Source organism: Macrobrachium nipponense, chromosome 3 (assembly GCF_015104395.2).
Source record: "Macrobrachium nipponense isolate FS-2020 chromosome 3, ASM1510439v2, whole genome shotgun sequence".
Taxonomy (NCBI): Eukaryota; Metazoa; Arthropoda; class Malacostraca; order Decapoda; family Palaemonidae; genus Macrobrachium; species Macrobrachium nipponense.
In genome coordinates this window covers 77,874,402-77,889,712 of record NC_087202.1, presented here as the reverse complement: position 1 = coordinate 77,889,712, position 15,311 = coordinate 77,874,402, and the positions used below count along the sequence as shown (strand labels likewise).

General features: G+C 39.9%; 1 protein-coding gene across 1 annotated transcript in view; it reads left to right on the top strand.

Annotated features, from left to right (window-relative positions):
* The window catches only part of LOC135221835 (S phase cyclin A-associated protein in the endoplasmic reticulum-like), a 233,562-nt gene that overhangs the window by 199,123 nt on the left and 19,128 nt on the right, over positions 1-15,311 (top strand). Inside the window, exons 22-25 of the mRNA XM_064259737.1 lie at positions 5,029-5,625; positions 10,638-10,748; positions 11,122-11,279; positions 13,949-14,165. Coding sequence (XP_064115807.1) covers positions 5,029-5,625; positions 10,638-10,748; positions 11,122-11,279; positions 13,949-14,165 — 1,083 coding nt within the window. The remainder of the gene's footprint in view (positions 1-5,028; positions 5,626-10,637; positions 10,749-11,121; positions 11,280-13,948; positions 14,166-15,311) is intronic.

Genomic DNA, 15,311 nt, shown 5'->3' with positions numbered 1-15,311 from the left:
CTGTCTCACATGCACAGAGATCGTCTTTGCTTTTTACCCCCTCTCTCTACGCAGCTGTTTCCTAAACACCTGGTTCAAGACATTTCGAAGGCTCTCTCTGCCAAAGCTACACAGGACCTTCTAGCGCAGTCTGCAAGGAAGCCGCGCCCTACCTTCCAGACTAAGACGAAGAAAGCGAAGCCGACCTCTCAGGAACCCTTTCGAGGGGCTTCTACCTCTAGATCCTCTTCGTTCAGAGGTCGGAAACCAAATAGAAGAGGGAGGACTTTTACGAAGTCAATCAAACCGTTCCAAGTAAGACTCAAGTCCTTCAGACAACTGTAGGCGCCAGGCTTTTACAGTTTGCAGAAGTCTGGGCCCAGAAAGATGCAGATGCCTGGACCCTGTCAATTTTGAGGAAGGGCTACCTCATCCCGTTCTCTTCGAGGCCTCCCTTGACGAATACCCCGAGGGAGTTGACGGCCAGATACAGGGACCCCATCATGAATCAAGCCCTCCGACTAGCGGTAGATCAGATGCTGGAAAAGGAGGCGATCGAACTAGTGGCAGATCATCTTTCGGCAGGCTTTTACAACCACCTGTTCCTAGTTCCGAAATCCTCAGGGGGATGGAGACTGGTGTTGGACGTAAGCGCCCTGAACTTCTTCGTCGAAAAGAAGAAGTTCACGATGGAGACCACTGCCTCGATGTTAGCAGCACTCCGTCCAGGGGACTGGATGGTGTCCTTGGACTTACAGGACGCTTACTTCCACGTACCAATCCATCCTTCCTCGAGGAAGTTTCTAAGATTCATGATGGGGGGAAGAATCTTCCAATTCAGGGCCCTGTGTTTTGGCCTCTCGACGGCCCCCCAAGTCTTTACGGCCATCATGAGGAATGTAGCACAATGGCTTCACCTAGAAGGGGTGAGGATTTCGCTCTACCTCGACGATTGGCTTATAAGGGCCAATTCCAGAGATCGTTGTCTGAAGGACTTGAAGAAAACCCTGGATTTGACTTATTCCTTAGGACTTCTGGTCAATCTGCAGAAGTCAAGTCTGATTCCCGCTCAAGAGTGAGTTTATCTGGGGATCCAGATGAACTCTCTGAGTTTTCGGGCTTTTCCGTCACAGGAGAGGATAGCCCGGGGACTCGAAAAAGTAACAACCTTCTTAGGGAAAGAAGTATGCACAGTGAGGGAGTGGATGAGTCTGCTGGGGACGCTCTCCTCACTGGAGCAATTTGTTTCCCTAGGAAGGTTGCACCTGAGACCGCTCCAATTCTTTCTTCATCGGAATTGGAGTCGTCCTTCTCAGGATTTGAAGTTCTCCCTGTCAGTTTCTCATCAAATCAAGAAGGAGTTAGCATGGTGGGCGGATCCCAACAAGTTCTCGCAGGGACTGTCTCTTCAATCCCAGAACCCCAACCTGGTGTTGTTCTCCGATGCGTCGGAAACAGGTTGGGGGGCGACTCTGGGAACCAAGGAGGTGTCAGGAACCTGGGTGGGGGACCAGTCTTCCTGGCACATCAACAGGAAAGAACTAATAGCCGTGTGGCTTGCTCTGAAGGAGTTCGAGTCAGATGTGACAGGAGCAGTTGTGCAAATAAACTCGGACAACACCAAATCTCTGGCATACATCAGGAAACAGGGGGGGACGCATTCCTTCTCTCTGTACGAAACAGCAAGAGATCTTCTTCTGTGGACAGAAGAAAGGGGGATAAAACTTCTCACCAGATTCGTACAGGGAGAAAGGAATGTAAGGGCAGATCTCCTCAGCAGGAAAGATCAGGTCCTTCCCACAGAGTGGACTCTGCACCAAGATGTTTGCCAGAGCCTTTGGAAGTTGTGGGGCAGGCCTCTCTTAGACCTGTTTGCAACTTCAAAGAACAAAAGACTGGATCTTTATTGCTCGCCCATCTCGGATCCAGGAGCAATAGGGATAGACGCTCTCCTACTCGATTGGAAAGGACTCGACGTATATGCGTTTCCCCCCTTCAAGATTCTGGGGTTGACTTTAAAAAAGTTCGCAGAGTCAGATTCCGCGAGGATGACTTTGATAGCTCCCTTTTGGCCAGCACAAGATTGGTTCACAGAGGTGCTGGAATGGCTGGTGGATTTTCCAAGATCGCTTCCTCTAAGGAGCGATCTACTCAGACAGCCCCACTTTGACAGGTACCACAAAAACCTCCCCGCTCTCAGTCTGACTGGCTTCAGACTGTCCAGAAACTGGTCAGAGCGAAAGGCTTTTCGTCAGCAGCTGCTAAGGCAATCGCTAGAGCGAGGAGGTCTTCCACCTTACGAGTGTACCAGTCGAAGTGGGATGTCTTCAGAAGATGGTGCAAGAGGAATAACGTTTCCTCTTCCAGTACCTCTGTGAATCAAATTGCAGACTTCTTTTTATTCTTAAGACAAGAATGTGGCTTAGTCGTTTCGACGATTAAAGGCTATCATAGTATGTTGGCGAATGTCTTCAGGCACAGGGGCCTCAACTTATCGGAAGATAAGGACCTACAGGAACTTATAAGGTCTTTTGATACAACGAAAATGCAGTCTCCTAAGACACCTAGCTGGAATTTGGATGTAGTCCTTCAATTCCTTGGGTCCTCTAGGTTTGAACCCCCTAATTCAGCCTCATTCAGAGACCTTACTAGGAAGACTCTGTTTTTGATGGCTCTAGCTTCCGCCAGAAGAGTGAGTGAGCTTCAGGTGATTGATGGTAATGTGGGTTTTAAGGAGGACTCTCTCATTTGCTCTTTCCTTCCTGGTTTTCTTGCGAAGAATGAAAACCCATCAAGTCCATGGCCCAAGAACTTCGAGATTCGTGGGTTATCTTCTTTGGTAGGAGAAGAACCCGAGAGAACTCTTTGCCCAGTGAGAATGGTAAAATACTACCTTAGAAGAAAAGAGCAACTGAAAGCCAACCGAGAGGTCCTGTGGAGTTCAGTAAAAGGCCCTACTCGTCCATTGTCGAAGAACGCATTGTCCTTCTTCTTGAGAAGCCTCATCAAAGAAGCACACGGATCCTGCAGAGAAGAACATCTTAGGCTTCTTAAAGTGAAAGCACACGAAGTAAGAGCCATAGCAACTTCTCTTGCGAAATCTGATGGAGACAACGTTCTGGAGATGTCAGTCAGTGTTCGCGAACCACTACTTACGTGATGTGAGAAAATCACTTACGAAAAATGCTTCGCCTTGGGCCCGTACGTATCTGCGGATTCAGTGCTGGGGCAGGGAGCTGGAACTCATCCTGTTTAGTAGTATAAATTTTTCCCCTTGTATTTGTTGTTGTTGGTTGCCTTAAAGAGGATGCATGAAGGCATCTCTTTAGGTCGTAATACTAATCTTTAGTAGTTTGGTTAGGTGGTCTGATGAGTGTGGCTCCTTGCAGTAGTAGTGGTTAGGACCTGTTAAGATAGGGACGAACTCCCTTTAACAGGATCCGACTTGGATTCTACCACACAAAGGGATCATATATCCCAGTGGTAGATCCGAGAGTCTTTCAGCATCAGGTCACGTCCTAGCTGTAGCTCTCCAGGCAACGCAGACTCAGAGACAGTATCAATGAAGTCTTCTGCCTGAACAGGTAAGAACCAAGGTTATTTATATCCTACAACATCAGTTGTTTCTTATCTCTCTTTATTACTTTAGCTGTCTCTTACCCTCCACCAAGGGTGCCAATCAGCTAAGTATATATCTGGCAGGGAAGTTCATGTACAAAAATGATATTGTTAAACTACAATAAAGTTTTGTACATACTTACCTGGCAGATATATACGTCTAATGGCCCACCCAGCCTCCCCTCAGGAGACAGGTGAAAGAAAAAAATCTGGCTGGAGAGATAGATTGGTTCATACACCCGCCACCCAGCAGCGGGTAAGGTAGACCACCTGACCTACCTGTCGCGTGTGCCGCGAGATTTGAAATTCTGTCGGGAACGTCGGAGACTATAGCTAAGTATATATCTGCCAGGTAAGTATGTACAAAACTTTATTGTAGTTTAACAATATCATATTTCATCACTAGCTATCCGCCCTTGTTTTGACAGTTCAGACTATCAAATGTCTCGTCAGAGCGAAGGGTTTTTCAAGACCAGCTGCAGTGGCAATTATGAAGTGTAGACACCAGTCTTCTTTCAGGGTCTACCAAATAAAGTGGGCAGTTTTGTGCAGTTGGTGCAGAAGAAATAACATCTCTTTTTAGACCTCTGTGACAGTGATTGCAGATTCCCTTCTTTTCTTATTGTCTGAGAGCTTTGTCGACATAGGCCGTTAAAGGATACAGATCCATGTTAGGATCTGTATTTCGACACAGAGTGACATGCTTAGGGTTGAATCAGGACATCACTGACTTAATTCTTTGGATACTTGGAAAGAACAGAAGACTGCTTCAATGGCCTGGAATCTGGACAAGGTCCTGAAGTGGCAACCATACAGCTGTGCCACTATGATTAAAGATGAGTGTCATCTAGAGGCAGTATCTTCCTGCAGCAGCTCTCTTGACAGGTAAGGGTACCACAAGGACTTATACAAATGTTAACTTATATTCCCTGTTCAAGTACATTATCTTTTAGAATTTGGGAATTAAAAGTATTCCCATTCACCCCACCTCTTATCAATATTGGATTCAGCTATGTAATTACTTGGTACGTTACTGATTTAAAAATGACATTTTTATGATAAAGTGTTATATATATACTTACCAAGTAAATACAGAATTGGAGCCCTCCCTCCTTACCTCTTACAGTGAATGATATGAACAAATTGAACTCTTCAGCTGTATTGTACCCATTCTTTCATGAAAGTGGGTGGGGCATTGTCTCCTATGCAAAAACAATAGAAGCGCTGCCGGGATTTCAATTTTTGGCTGCCATGTTTGTGAGAAACATTAGCTATGTAATTACTTGGTAAGTATATATATATATATAAAACTTTATTTTATTATAAAAAAGGCCTTTTTATAAAATTTTCTTTTAATGTAATAGCTATTAATCTTTTTGATTCTTTATGTACATATTTCTATTACTGATAGCTGTTTTATTTTATCTTTAGGTGACACGAGATAAGGAAAGACAGAAGGCTTTGAAGAGGCGATGTAAAAAGATTCGAACAAGAATGACTACACGCGGAAAGGAACATAACAGTTCATTCAAACATACCCCAATAAAGGAGTCCCCCAACAAGTCCCGAATTAATAAAGCTCTCCAGCAGATAACTAAATTAGTTGCTAACCAAGGATCAGGACCTTGGCCTGTGCCTGACATAGCTGCTTTGGACAAACCTTTGTTAGAGTTGTTAAGAATACTCGAGAAAAAAGAAAGACTTGATCAGTTGATGTTTAGTGCACTAGATGGCTTTGGAAAGATAGATTCTGTTTTGAAAGTCATTTTAGATTCAACTGAGCAGAGGTCCTGTGTATTACCTGCTAAGTCTTTGGGGTACTGTGGTCGTGTCATTCTAGGGGCCTGCTTGAAAAATCTTGAAAACTGTGAGCAAATATTGTACTCAAACTTGGCAGGTACCTTAATAGACTATTTAATGCATCGTCTGAATGAACTGGTCATCGAGACGACTAGACTTGGTAGTGATAGCAGCATAAACACTATTGTTAGCTTGCCCAGTGATGCAGCATCAGGAGCAATTTTTAAAGTAAGTACTACTAAGTTGTTTATTTTTCATTTTAAAGAAAACTGTCACTTCATCCAATTTTGATCCTACCAGGTACAAACCAACACCTTTTAAATGGAGAGTATCTTTCATGCATGTCTTAACATGGGTCCCAGGAGAAGGTCCAACAAGTAAATCCTCACTTAATCTTTTGACTATGTTGTATTAGCTGTTGCCAAATGAATGTAGCTGAATTAAAAAAAAAAATTTCTTTTTTCTGCATTTTTTGTTTGTACTTTCTGTTTTTATGTATTGTCTGTTGCTGTGCCCACATACAGAATAATAAGTAAGAGCAACTTCTATGTGAGTGTGTTTCTTGCACTGGGAAACATACATAAGTATTGTTGTCATTGTTGAGGTAAAGTCTGTGTCCACTCATCCCCATATGAGGAATGCATGGTTTGGGCTTCTCAGTGGGAGAAGTTTAGAAGGAGGAAAAACAAGGACTGGAATTGTTCACCTTCTTCATCTGGGAGTTGTACCCCACCAGTGAAGTTGGCAGTGCTGTTATGTCCATTCTTCCACCATCTTATATTTGTTTGCTGTCTTCCAAGAGTGCTAGTAAATCTAGAGATATCTGTTCCCCACCGAGAAAGTTGGCCAATTTTTGTATGGTGGTTTTGCCTTTGGGATGGTTGTTCATTTTACAACATAGTATTCCTTTGTTAATGATGACAATTTATCATCCTTTGATTACCTTTAGAAAATTTGGAGGAGAGGGAGAAAAATTAACTATCATATCCTAAATCATCTATAGTATTATTCCTGTTGATAGTAGTGTCCCACTTGAGGCCATGGTTCACCTAATGTTTACAGTTACTAGACAGTGTGTTCAATCACTTGAAGTTGTTCTGGCTGGTTTTCCGCTGAACAAGCTTAACTTTCCTCATAAAGTGGTCATTGGATGGCAAGTGTGCTTCTTGATAAGAAGAAAAGAAAACATTCCTCTTTATCTTCATCATTTTCTTGTTAGGAGGAGGCAGGGAGTGTAGCTGCAATAGGTCATGTAGACATTTATCATCTTGTAGAGAAGGAATCATTCTTTATCTCTTGATTGCTCTCTCTATCCTCTTGCTTGGCCTAGTGGCAGTGCTGGGGTAATCTTGTCACCCATCTTCACCTTACTTCTGTTGGAGTTGGGGCAGGTATGTAGATTACCCATCACGTGAAAAGTTCCAGTCAAGAGGTCATACATGTGGGAAAAGGTGAGCAGGCTTTATTGTTGTGTGCTTTCCCATAGTGTTCTTTTGCGAGAAAGAAATAGCCAATTAGTCTACCTCTCATGCTCTAGTTTCTCATCACCCTCAAGATAAAACTGGATATTCAGGGCTTTATCCCAGTCAGTTGGATTCGATGTCTCTTTGATACCACTTCTATCACAGATGATGACTTGAGGAATGCATTTGATTCAACATTTCATCATTATCCTGTGGCTGGAATTTTCATGACTTTCAGGGAAGATCAGGGGTCAGGAATTCACATCCCTGAGAATTTGTTTCTTCAGCTGTAGAAAGACCTTTACATTCGCTGATGCCTATAGAAGGTATTTTCCTTATGGAACTTTTCCTAACAGAGCTAGAGCAACATTTTGAAGAGGTTCTTGTGTTCATTCATGAACTTAGTAATCTGAGAAGAGTGAATTTGGCTGCTTGAGGCCTATGATCTCATGCCAAGTTGCCTATGGCTGCCCCTGTGGAGGAGTATCCATTGGTAAGAGCTCCCTTTGTCACAGTTAATGCATGATGTTTAGGAGTATGAATGCAACTTCATTTGTGGAGCTGGAGTTCTCTTGCCTTTAGCAGATTTGATGCAAACTCCTTCCTCAACCTATTCTAAAGAAGATATATTACATTCAAGAGTATGCAGAGTTTATTCCTCTTCAACTGGTTTCACCAGTTCTGACTAATGACTTATATTTGAGAGACTTCATTAGAAAAGCATAACATTTGGTTCTTCAGAAACAGGTGCCTTACAATGTGTGATTATGTTTCTTTTCTTCCCTACAAAAGTGTTTCTTTGCTGGATCTTTAGCTCAATTCACTGATAGACTTGTCAGTGACAGACCTTGCAACTTGAGAACTAAGGGCCATGTTTGGGAGGTTGTTAGTGCCTGGGAAAGAAAGAGCCCTTACTTTTCTCTCACCAGCATTTGAACTAGTGGATCAATATTGCTCTTCATAGAAGAGACAATAGTATTTCTCTTCTTTAATGATAGCTCTCTTGCCCTTCATAATAGTTTGGTGATTGGTTCATCTCTTTTGTTTCCTAGGAGTTCTGTGGAAAGCTGTTAAATTAAAAAGAGAGGCTTATAGAGACTCAGTCCTAAAATCGAGTTGTTGTTGAAACCTTCAGATGTGCCCTTGGGTCCTTGATTTTTGGTTTCATTGAGGACCTGCTACACTAGAACAAGGAAATCTCCTTACCAAAAGCCAAGACAAGCTGTGCAGGTTTCAATTCCTAAAATGACTGGTGATTCTTCTCAGTCTTTTCATCCTTCCCAGCTCTTTGTTTCAGCCTGCTCAGATAATGATAATGATTAGTTTTTCCAGACCTTTGAGTGTAGAAAAACTAATCCTCCTCAGAAAGGGAGGGAAACTCAAAAAGGGAAAGAGAGGCAACTCTGCTAAGATCGCAATCCCCTTTCTCAGTTGTCATGAATATGGGGATTGTCTTACTCAGACCTGAGCCAAATGGCAGCAAACTGGAGGTGTAACCTAGACGATGTCTGTGTTGCAAGATGGTTACAAGATATTATTCATGGGCTGTGTTCCTCCATTGCCAAATCAACTCATTCTATTTCCTTTGCCAAATCAACTCATTCTATTTCCTTCTTACCATCTCATTCCCAGAAAGGCTCACCCTAACAGATCAAAGAAGGGTGATGTTTGGAAATGGTGTCGGAGAAAGTGAATTGACCATCTCCAGGCTTCTACAGCCAGGTTTTTTTCATGGGGAAAGCAACTGGAGGATTGAGGCCAGTAATCGATTTTTTCTTCTTGAATGAGTTTATCACACTTCATATGGGTGGAAACCTCTCATGTCATGTTAGCTTCTTTCAGAGAGGGAAACTTCATGTTTTCCATAGATCTTCAGGATGCATATTTTCAAATACCCATTAGTTAAGCTTCTTGGAAATTTCTATAATTGACTCTGTAGGGACAAAAGGATTCCCAGCAGACTTCCACACAATCAAGTTCATGAATCTTTCTCTCAACAAGAGCAACTCATTTCAGACAGTCTGTTTTGTGTCATGTTTCATTTGTAGGAAATTCAGTATTTTGGAAAATGCTATGCCACAAAAAATTACAATCAGCCTAATCATCATCATAAATATTTACATCAACTTTTTCCTTATAGGATCAGACATGAAATGAGTTCAATCTTTTTTTTACTACGGACCCCTGGATTTGTGCATTATACATACCACAAATCCCCCCACATATAGCTAAAATCCGTGAATGCTTAAAACCTCTCTAAAAATGCTTAGAACTGCCTATTTTGATAGTTCAAACACAAAAACCCTCTAAAAATGCCTATACCTGAGTATTTTAATAGTTTTATCACAAAAAGTGCATTTAGTCATGAAAATATGAAAATACATTTAGTGAATATTTTTCAGTGAAAAATACTGCAAATAGGTGAATTTTCCACGAATAATGTGTGTATGTGTTCTATAGAGAAATCTGTGAATCGGTGAGTCCTCGAATTGTGAGCCTGCATACCCAGGGGTTTACTATACATTTTTCTGCCTGAACTCTCATCAGTCATAAGTCTTGATCTGCTCTTTTCCAGTGATTTATTGGGCCTTCTGAAATGCCTTTGTTTTACTGCTTCCTTATTTACTGCTTTACTGGTCCACTGTTAAAATTCTCCCTGCTCATTCATGGCCTGTTCACCTCAGCCTTTTTGCAAGTCTCTAAACACCACACAAACAAATTCCACAGGCATAATAGTCTTCTTCCAACCATAGTCTGACCATTAATCTTTAGATTTCTGCACCAATGTCCTCTGAAGGATGTGATATTGACCTCTCGTTGCAGCTGGATTATGTAGCTGTAAACGGGTATAATTAGGGAGGATACCTTCTCTGAGGGCTGTAGCATTGAAAATTATATCTATTTCTATGGTAATTAATGTGTATATATTTTTTGCTATTCATCTTACAATCTTCTTTTCATCAGTATGTAGCTGGTATATCAAGTTTTATGTTGTCTTAGGTTTATTTCCTCTTAACAAGTCGATGGCACACTGGTGGTCATATATGAGAGTACAAAACCGAATGAATTAGGATACATTATGCACAGGCTGGGTGTTTACAATTGGTGGGTTGGTTGGGAGGCTGAATTTTGATTAGTCATGGTTGTTGATGAAATCTGTCATGGAGGCATTGTGATCTAGTCCTAACAAGTGTTGCTGGCTGGAGGTGGGTGTTGGTTTGGGTACACCACTGGTGTGGTTGATATAATAGACTGTCCAGGAAATAGTCTAAGACAAGAAAAATCTTTGTCCTTAGGAAACTTGATATACCAGCTGCATGCTTATGAAAAGAAGATTGTAAGATGAATAGAGAGGACTACAAATTAAATGCACTTTACCGGTTTCCAGCTGGCGCTAACTATTTGTCATTTTATCATTATTATTATATAAATTACATTAACAAGTCCACTGAATCCGATTTTTAGACTCTTGGCTCACCCAAATTTATGTATTTTTTTAAATGAGAGATGAAATTTGGGGCAAGTTAAATTGGAAAGAACTCAGAAAGTTAGGAGGAAAAAGACCAAAGGAATTGGAATAAAGTGAAGTGAAGAAAGTAAAGGAGGTTAAGCTAAAGGGATGCTGAAATGAACATTATTACACAACATCTCCAGTATGCCACATTAGCCACACTGCAAGTGGCACACCCTCAACAGGGTTTTCAGTGTTAAAGATTGGTTATTTCATATCTTTGCTCCATTGTGTATATTTTGATGATTTTATTTCATATTTTATAGGTCTTGGCTGAAATAATGGAGGTTCTTCATGAAGGACATATAAAACCTGGTGTTTCTTCTCCTGATCAAGCTGTCAAGGACAAAGCAGATGCCACATGGATCAGGTTGCAGGTCAGTTTTTTTGTATTAACATTAAAAGTTAATATAAATTGGTTTGCTATTGTGGCATCTCTGTAAATAGATACAACAGCTGTACTAAAAAAAATATGCAAGTTAAAACTCCTAGGTGGAGCTACTATTGTACAAACTTAAACTTCAAACTATTTTCATGATATTTATGCAGTTTGCATACAGCACTTCATTTGTGATTGTATATTAGTTAATTGTAAATGTGATTCAAAACACAAAAAAGGATTTTAGAGGTCTTGATATATTATTTTAAAAATATACATTAAAATGCTAGTGGTAGAACTATTAGCAGTATGTACACTGGAAGTACACTCTGAAAAGTAGTTCCCAGTTGTCAAGAATTTTTTCCTTTCAGGATTTGGTAAGCTACTGTGTGAGTGTTGGTCTTGCAGACAAAATAACGTGGTACTTCAGCTATATTCAAGGTCCTCTTGATAACGATCCAGGTGTTGTAGAAATCACTCTCTCAGCAATGAACATGGTAGCTGCACTTGCCAAAGCATTAACTTTAAGGTAACTATTAATCTTTTATATCTACTTTGTTATTATTATCCTGGGGGTTGGATTTAATTCATATAAAATATGTTTTGAGCAATGATAGTAAAATCTAATTTTTTCAAGGGTGACATATTAAAATTATTTGAGGAGTTCTATTTCCTGTTCTTGAGGATACATTCATGTATATCATCGTCATAAAAGTGCCTCAATGGCGTGGTTGGTATGGTGTTGGCGTCCCACCTCGGTGGTCGCAGGTTCGATTCTCGGCCATTCCATTGAGGAGTGAGAGAGGTGTATTTCTGGTGATAGACGTTCACTCTCGACTTGGTTCGGAAGTCAGGTAAAGCTCTTGGTCCCGTTGCTGAATAACCACCGGTTCCATGCAACGTAGAAGCACCATACAAACAAACAAACAAATCATCATCATACATTTTTTATGACTGTTTTCCCCTTTATGTTGATAGACTTAAAGGGATACTCAAGTCAAAACTCAATGCCGGAAATATATGAAAGCCTTAAACACATGGGCAGTACCAGTAATCAGATTCAGCATAGGAGTAGTGGAGTAGACAAAGGCTGAACTCCACAGCATAGACCAGAAAACTAGGAAACACATGACAATACACAAAGCACTAAACCCAAGAGCAAATACAGACAGACTATACATAACATGAAAGGAAGGAGGGAGAGGGCTACTAAGCATAGAGGACTGTATCAACATCGAGAGCAGAGCACTGGAGCAATATCTAAAAACCAGTGAAGACGAGTGGCTAAGGAGTGCATGGAAAGAATGACTGATAAAAGTAGACAAATGTGCAGAAACATACAGAGACAGGAGAAAGGCAAACAGAACAGACGAATGGCACAACAAACCAATGCACGGACAGTACATGAGACAGACTAAAGAACTGGCCAGCAATGAAATGTGGCAGTGGCTATAGAGGGGAGAACTCAAGAAGGAAACAGAAGGTTATGCTAACGGTGGCACAGGACCAGGCCCTAAGAACCAGCTATGTCCAAAGAACGATAGGTGGGAATAACATCTCGCCCATATGCAGGAAGTGTAATATAAAAAGTGAGTCCATAAACCCCATAGCAAGCGAATGTCTGATACATGCACAGAACTAGTATAAAAAGAGGCACGATTCAGTAGCAAAAGCCCCCTGCTGGAGCCTGTGCAAGAAACACCAGCTACCTTGCAGTAGTAATAAGTAATAAGTGGTATGAACACCAACCTGAGGGAGTAATAGAAAATGATCAGGCAAAGATCCTCTGCGTCAACATTGACAGCAGAGCACCGGGGTAATATTTGAAAACCAGTGAAGATGAGTAGCTCAGGATTACATGGGAAGAAGGACTGATAAAAGCAGACAAAGACCCAGAAATATAATGAGACAGGAGCATGACAAACAGAACAGAAAAAAGGCACAACAAACCAATGCACAGACATTACATTAGACAAACTAAAGAACTGGCCATTGATGAAACATGGCAATGGTTACAGAGGGGGGAACTCAAGAAGGAAACAGAAGGAATGCTAACAGCAGCACAAGATCAGGCCCTAAAAACCAGATATGTTCAAAGAATGATAGATGGAAATAACATCACGTGTATGCAGAAAGTGCAAATGTGAAAAACGAGACCATAAACCACATAGGAAGTGAATGTCCAACACTTGCACAGAACCAGTACAAAAAGAGGCATGATTTAATAGCAAAAGCCCCTCACTGGAGCCTGTGCAAGAAAATAAATGACTCTTGGCAGCCTATACCCCAACTCTAATATCTAGTCAGTACAAGTGTGAGAGAGCAGTTTGCCTTGAGATTTCATAGGGGAATGTTGTCCAAAATTTCCATTCAATGACATTTCATAAATAATTTACAATAATTATACTCGGAATTTGTTACTGATTTTAGTTCAGTTATACTCAGAGTTTGTTACTGATTTTAGTTCTTATCTGTTATGATATTGTGTGAGATATAATTATAATTTTACAAATAAATATAAAAGAATATAAAAAAACATGACATGATAAAATTAGCATTGTCATTTGGAAAAGAGGCCCCACACAGGGTTGGAAATATTCCCTTTCAACTTCCCCTGGAAGGTTCAGAACATTTTCATTTGTTTTCTTATGCCAGGTGTATATGCATATCTTCCTCTTTCTACTGGTGAGCTTTTGTTTTAAACTGGTCATCCTTAAATTTAGTCTGGTATAGGGGTGTGCTTAATATACGTATATTTAGCCTGGACTGTGAAGGTTAATTGCCTGAGGGTACACTCAAGAACATTTTCCTTTTATTTATTTATTTTTTACAATTTAATCTTAGCAGTCAAATATGTGTTTGGTGCTTTAACAGAAATATTAGGATTGAGATACTCTAGTGTAACAAGTATTTGAGAGGGATTTTGAATATTAGGATCAAGATACTTTAATGTAACGAGTAAGTATTTGAGAGAGATTTTGTTGAAAGTAATTTCATTAGAGGCTGAATAGTATTAAACCTGTTTTCCCAAGTGTCTTCTGCAGAAGTTTTTGGCAAGATTGCCATTCTTTATCTGCCTAAAACTCATGTTACTACTTTCCCTTAATAAAGTTCATTTGCCTTAGTACTTTTCTCTTTTATTAATTTTGTATAAATATTTCTTTAGTCATTCATTATATAAAGTAACTTTTTCCACAGGAATTTACCTGATGACCCAACACAGTTGATTGGAACTCTTCACGTAACCGATGCTTGTGGTGTCGTAAGCTTATTATATGGCATTTTATTGCACCAAGGTGGAAGATCAGCATTGCCACAAGCTCCTTCTAAACTTTCACAAACAACCCAGGCTCTTACTATTGCTGCTACAACTTTGCTGCACAATTTAGCATCCCTTAATCTTATAATGTTCCAGGTTAGTGAGTTGTAAAGTTCTTAAATTTTCAAAAAGATATTCTTTTCTCAGGTCGTTTTAAACTTTTGAGTTATGCTTTTTTGGATATATGATATGAACTGAGTGGGGAGTATTGTGACTTTTTAATGGGAACGCTGATGAAATAAAGCCTCATTATCAAGTATGTAAATGACTGTTTAATTCTTTCGCTAGGAAATTTAGAAATTCGACCTCTAAAGTTCATTTGTTTTGCTTTTGGAAAAAATAATGTCACTTCAAAAATAATATGCAAAAATAAGTTTCACAGAAAAATGATTTTCCTGACGACAAAATAAAGATATATAGTAGTTAAAGTACACTAAAAGTTTCATTGGCTTTGGTTCAGTCTTCTGGGAGAAATAAACGTTTAATTTAATTCTGAAAGAAGTAAGTTTTGAGAAAATAAAATAATTTTTGAACTTTCAAGAATCCTGAGATGATGAGGACATCTTGAGCAAGTTATCCCTATATTATTATAACCTGTTTTCTCTATGACACTACTGCTAGAGAGAATGGAACATTTTAGTGGGTGACAATTAATTTTTTATAAATTTTTTGACACTTTTAATAGACTTTTCTTACAATTTGTCTTTCACAGTGACATACAAGTGGTGAACGAAATTTTCCATGAATCGGTTTAAAACCTTTGTTAGTGATAATGTTTCAAGATAAGTTTATTTACACATACAGGCAGTCCCTGGATTTGGGGGGAGGAGGGGGAAGTTTTCCATTTCAACAGCTTCATGATTAGCAAAAATCGCCTATAACCGAAAATCGGCGATTTATGGCACCCTAGTTAGGTATGTATCGGTGCCAATAACCGGAAATCGGCACAATAATGTGCTGAAAATTGCCAATTTTTGGCACTAGACAAGCCCTATTAAACTAGGAGACTGCCGATAATTGGGGACTGCCTGTATAACAGTCCAAAACAGTGTAGTATAACTTACTTGATGCTATCCAGAATTATTTTTGCAGATTTTTTTTTTTTTTTTTTACAAATCCTTTTACAATTTGTGGTTCACAGTGCCATACAACCAATATAGTTTTTTTTTTTTTTTTTTTTTTTTTTACTATTATTACTTCAGGATATGTTTATTTGGGTACAAAACAGTGGAAAACTTGTGA